We start from the raw sequence: 5,184 nt of genomic DNA on the forward strand, positions 1-5,184 counted from the left end.
CTAATTTTTGTATTTTTAGTAGAGACAGGATCTTGCCATGTTGGCCAGGCTGGTCTTGAACTCCTGACCTTGGGTGATCCACCTACCTCGGCCTCCCAAAGTGCTGGGACTACACACATGAGCCACAGCGCCAGTCCTCTAAAAACATTTTTAAATGAAAAACAGTTGTCACAGAGTTTGGTGTGAGTGTCCACCATTTCCTTTTAGAGGGGTGAAGCTGTTGCCTCCTTTCTCTCACTCCCTCCCTCAAAACAAACACACAACTCAGAAATAAGCTGTAAAAAAATTGTGTTATTTATAAATCAATTACACAATAAAATAATTATTTTTAAAAGTCACAAATACAATCGTTGTATAAAGTCAGTTTGGCATCAAGTACCTTTTAAATATGTTGCAAACTATTTTCCAAAGAGATGTGGTCCAAACTCTCTGAAAGTTTTATAATTTCGTATTAGATAACAAGTGAACAAAACTGACAATAAATACTCCAACAATAATTTTTTAAAATGCTAAGTGGTAAATGCTATTCTAAGTGGCAAAACAATCTATTACTCAGACTACCTGAAAATTTCACTGAAGTCATAAAAAGTTATACAAAATTTGTATTTACACGTTTAAAATCCTGATTGTATTTTTCTTGAATAATAATATATACAAAAGCTCAAAGGGTTAATAAAGAAATAATTCAAAGTCCTAATAAGTCAACAAACAGATTTCATTATAAACTGAACATAAAAGAGACACCACTGTTTGCTTCTCTTTCTGAAAATTATCATTGTCAAATGGAAGCAGCATTCAGAACAATGGTTCTCAAATCTTCATGTGCATAAACATCATGCAAGTTTGTACCACGGAGATTCCTGGGTCCTGTTCCCAGAGTCTGAGCTCTCATTACTGAATCGGAGGAATCTGCATTTTGACAAGATCCGTGATTATTTTATTTTATCACCCAAGCTGGAATGCAGTGGTGTGATCTCGGCTCACTACAACCTCTGCCTCCTGAGTTAAAGTGATACTTGAATCTTGTGCCTCAGCCTCCTGAGTAACTGCGATTACAGACGTGCACCACCACACCTGGTTAACTTTTGTATTGTTAGTAGAGACGAGGTTTTGCCATGATGGCCAAGCTGGTCTCAAACTCCTGACCTCAAGTGATCTGCCTGCCTCGGCCTCCCAAAGTGCTGGGATTACAGGCATGAGGCACCACACCCAGCCAAGATCCATAATGATTTTGATGAAGTGGTACAAGAACCTCACTCACTGGACATTGAAATGCTACTGTCCAATCCCAACTCACTGCTGTTGATTGGAAACCTGATTCTGGCAGTTCATTTATCTTGATTTCCTCATTTGTAAGGTCATTCGATTGGACTGATCATCTCTGAGGGCCTTGAAGCCCTAACAAGTCTATCACAATCCCAGATGTAAAATATATATATATATAAAATTTCAGCTGAGAAGTGAGTCTTCACACCAAGTCTGCTTTTTGCAAGTTACTGGGTTTCTGTCTTTACCATCTTCTGAAAAGTCTGCTTCTGTTGGTTCAGTTTCTGGGGACATCTGAGTAGAGGAATTCTGAAACAGACACTGACGTTAATTTGAGGGACTACTTTTCTCATGCAAACAGGGGAGCTCCTAGCAATCCTAAGAGGTGCTGCATCCACATGGTATGCAGTGAGATGCGTTTGGTTAGGAAATAAGAGACACGTCCCCATAACATTAAACAGGCTCCACATCCTATGGTGCAATTCCCATCTGAGGACTTGGGAAGCTCAATAGGAGGTCTTAACAGTGGTTGAACTTGAAGAGTAAGAGCTGGACTTCCTGGAGTGTTTCTTTGAGGTGACGGATACTTGCATCTGCTTTACAGTGCGGACACTTCTGCAAAGGAGAGCATTCTTTGCATGATCCCTGAAATCATGTGAAACAAAGTAATAGACAAAGGGGTCGATGCAGCTGTTGAGGGTAGAGAGGCAGAGGGCTATAATGTACAGGGCATAGACATGGCTCTGGCCCCGGCTCTTAATCAGAAAATAATGCACCACGAGCAGAAGGTTACTAGGAGTGAAGCAGATCAGGTACATGGCCAGGACAGTGACAATGAGTTTGATGGCCCTCTTCCTTTTCTTCTGTGAGTTTTCATCCATGGCAGAAAATCGCAGCATTCTGATCATCAGCACATAGGCAGAGGCTGTGAGGAAGGCTGGGAACAGAAAAACCCCAATGGCCAGAGAGAGGAAGTAATTGAACATGTCTCCCACCAAGAGCTGCTCAGGCAAAACATCGTGACAGGTCGTGATGTTCAGGGCTGGAATGAAGATGGTCTGCTTCACGACATACAACGGGATGGTGACCAGCAGAATCAGCAGCCATATTGCCAGGGAGATGCCAATGGCAATGTTTGCCTTCTTCCTGGAGTGCCCCATGGGGTTCACAATGACCCAATACCTCTGCACACTGAGGCAAGTCATGAAGAGAATGGAACAGTACATGTTGCCATAGAAAAAGCCAATAAGCATGTTACAAAGAGCTTCCCCGTAAATCCAATTGTTGCCATGTATGTGATAGGCAATCTTCAAGGGGAACCAGATGACAGAGAGGAGGTCAGCCAAGGCCAGATTGGCCATGTAAATCACAGCAGGGTGCTTCTTCTTAGTTCGGAAAAGAAAGACCCACAGGGCCATGCCATTACTTGGCAAACCCACCACAAATACAATTGTGTAGACAATTGGAAGGAAGACAGTGGTCAGTTTTCCAGTGAGGACAGATGCAGAAAACTCATCCACAGAAAAGCCTCGCTCAACTGTAACTCCTTTTCCAGTGACGTGGGATGTGCCATCAACCCGACCAATAAGGCTTCTTCCTTTAGAGGATCTATTGGTTCCTGTACAAGAAAGGAAGACAAGGGTCATTACAGAAATAAATGTTTCAGCAGTAACACTGGTTTGTTCAAATGAAAGTACGTTCATTTATTCATTTTTTAATTTACCCAGGCTGGAGCATAGTGGAGCGATCATAATGCACCGCAGCCTCAAACTTTTGGGCTCGAGCAATCCTCCTGAACTGCCACGCCACAGGCACGCACCACCACACCCGGCTAATTTTTTACTTTTTGTAGAGATAGGATCTCGCTATGTTGCCCAGGCTCTTCTCAAACTCCTGGCCTTAAGATTCTCCCACCTCAGCCTCCCAAAGTGGTGAGATTACAAGTGTAAGCCACTGAGCCCAACCTCAAATGAAAGCACCTTAGATTAAAACAGAAATATACTATTAGAGGATTACACAAAATGCTTATACGGGCTTTTCTTTGTGCAATGAGATTATTGGGATTTCTATTGTCTGGTTTAGTTTAGTTTTATGGGGTTTTTTTCTTACAGTGAGTATTTTTGTATCTGGGAGTTGTAAGGAGTTGTGGGATGCATGTGGAACATTGATTTCTAGGAATATAAAGAAGACTAACAATATTTCAACTTATTTTTACAAACTATCCACATTCATTAGTCCCCAGCTATTCTTTTTATTTTACTTATTTTTATTTTTTTAGAGATGGGGTCTTGCTATGTTAACTAAGCTGGTCTTGAACTCCTGGCTTCAAGTGATCTTCCCATCTTAGCCTCCCAAAGTGCTGGAATTACGGACATGAGACATCACACCCAGCTCTAGCTATTCTTATCACATGGCCAACAACAGTCCTTTGATTTATCAATTAGTAAAATTTGGCTTGGCTGGGCATGGTGGCTCACACCTATAATCTGAGCACTTTGGGAGGCTGAGGCAGGCGGATCACCTGCGGTCAGGAGTTTGAGACCAGCCTGGTTAACATGGCGAAACCCCGACTCTATTAAAACACAAAAATTAGCCAGGTGCGCCTGTAATCCCAGCTACTTAGGAGGCTGAGGCAGAAGAATCGCTTGAACCCGGAAGGTGGAGGTTGCAGTGATCCAAGATCATGCCACTGCACTTCAGCCTGGGTGACAGACACATCAGCTTAGGAATGTGCAGTAATTCCTTTCCAAATTCTCAAGTGTGTAAAATAGCGATCCCCCTCCTGACACCAGTTTTCTAATTTCTCACTTCATAATGGCCTTCTATTCCACTCTAGTCCTGAGCCAGGATCCATCCTGGCCTATTCAATTCATCATACCCTACTCAGACCTTGCCACAGGGAGATTCCCAGGACCACAAGGGACATTCCCTTTTCACCCACAAGGATAGCCTCAACAGTGGGCAGGGATTTCCCCTGTTCATGTGCTGGCTTCCTGGAGAACGTCCCAGGGAGGCCAGCTGGCAGGGAAACTGTCTGGCCTGGACAGGTGGCTGTACTGATAACAGATATGTGTTCTGACTTCCAAGCATGTAGCATGACAAGCTAACTTATTCTCCCTCTCTTATATTATGAAGTTGACCTTAAAAACCACAAAGAAATGAATGGCATGTCCTCCCTAAATTCTGCCCCTAAGTATTCATGAACCTGCAGGAGTAAGTAAGGACAATTGAAGGATGCCGAAGAATTTTACTCTAATTCTGGGGAAAAGTAGGCCTCATCAGGCAGAGAAGACAGGGCAATACTGGCACTGCAGATTACCAGGGAGGATATTAAACCTACTTATGCTTTTATCTCATAATGTTATGCTTGGTCATCATTTTTCCACTAGAAGCTTTACACTAATGTTCCGCAGAATTTTTCACATCTTAACGCTTCTATTTGGGATGCTAGCCTGGGTGGAGTGTTGGGGGATGTAGAGATCAATATTTCACTTTTCACTTAGTGTAGTGGGTTGAAAGGTGGTACCCCCAAAAGAGAAGTCTATGTCCTAATCCCCAGACTCCGTGAACATTATTTAGCAAAAAGGTCTTTGCAGATAGAATTAAGGATCCTGAGATAAGAAGATCTCCCTGGGTTACCTAGGTGGGCCCTAAATCCAACGACAAGTGTCTTTTTTAAGATAAAGGCAGAGGCCTGGCGCGGTGGCTCATGCCTGTAATCCCAGCACTTTGGGAGGCTGAGGTGGGCAGATCACTTGAGGTCAGGAGTTCGAGACAAGCATGGCCAACATGGTGAAATCCTGTCTCTACTGAAAATACAAAAATTAGCCAGGTGTGGTGGCGTGTGCCTGTAGTTCCAGCTACTTGGGAGGCTGAGGCAGGAGAATCGCTTGAACCTGGGAGGCAGAAGTTGCAGTG

At 43.3% G+C, this 5,184-nt stretch overlaps 1 protein-coding gene across 1 annotated transcript in view; it reads right to left on the bottom strand.

Moving 5' to 3' along the window:
* Positions 1-271: 271 nt before the first annotated feature.
* F2RL1 (coagulation factor II (thrombin) receptor-like 1) overlaps positions 272-5,184 on the bottom strand; it is a 17,365-nt gene continuing 12,452 nt past the window's right edge. Inside the window, exon 2 of the mRNA XM_011959228.1 lies at positions 272-2,884. Coding sequence (XP_011814618.1) covers positions 1,773-2,884 — 1,112 coding nt within the window. The 3' untranslated portion in view covers positions 272-1,772. The remainder of the gene's footprint in view (positions 2,885-5,184) is intronic.

The sequence above is a fragment of the Colobus angolensis genome, unplaced genomic scaffold, assembly GCF_000951035.1.
Source record: "Colobus angolensis palliatus isolate OR3802 unplaced genomic scaffold, Cang.pa_1.0 Scaffold49, whole genome shotgun sequence".
NCBI classification, from domain to species: Eukaryota; Metazoa; Chordata; class Mammalia; order Primates; family Cercopithecidae; genus Colobus; species Colobus angolensis.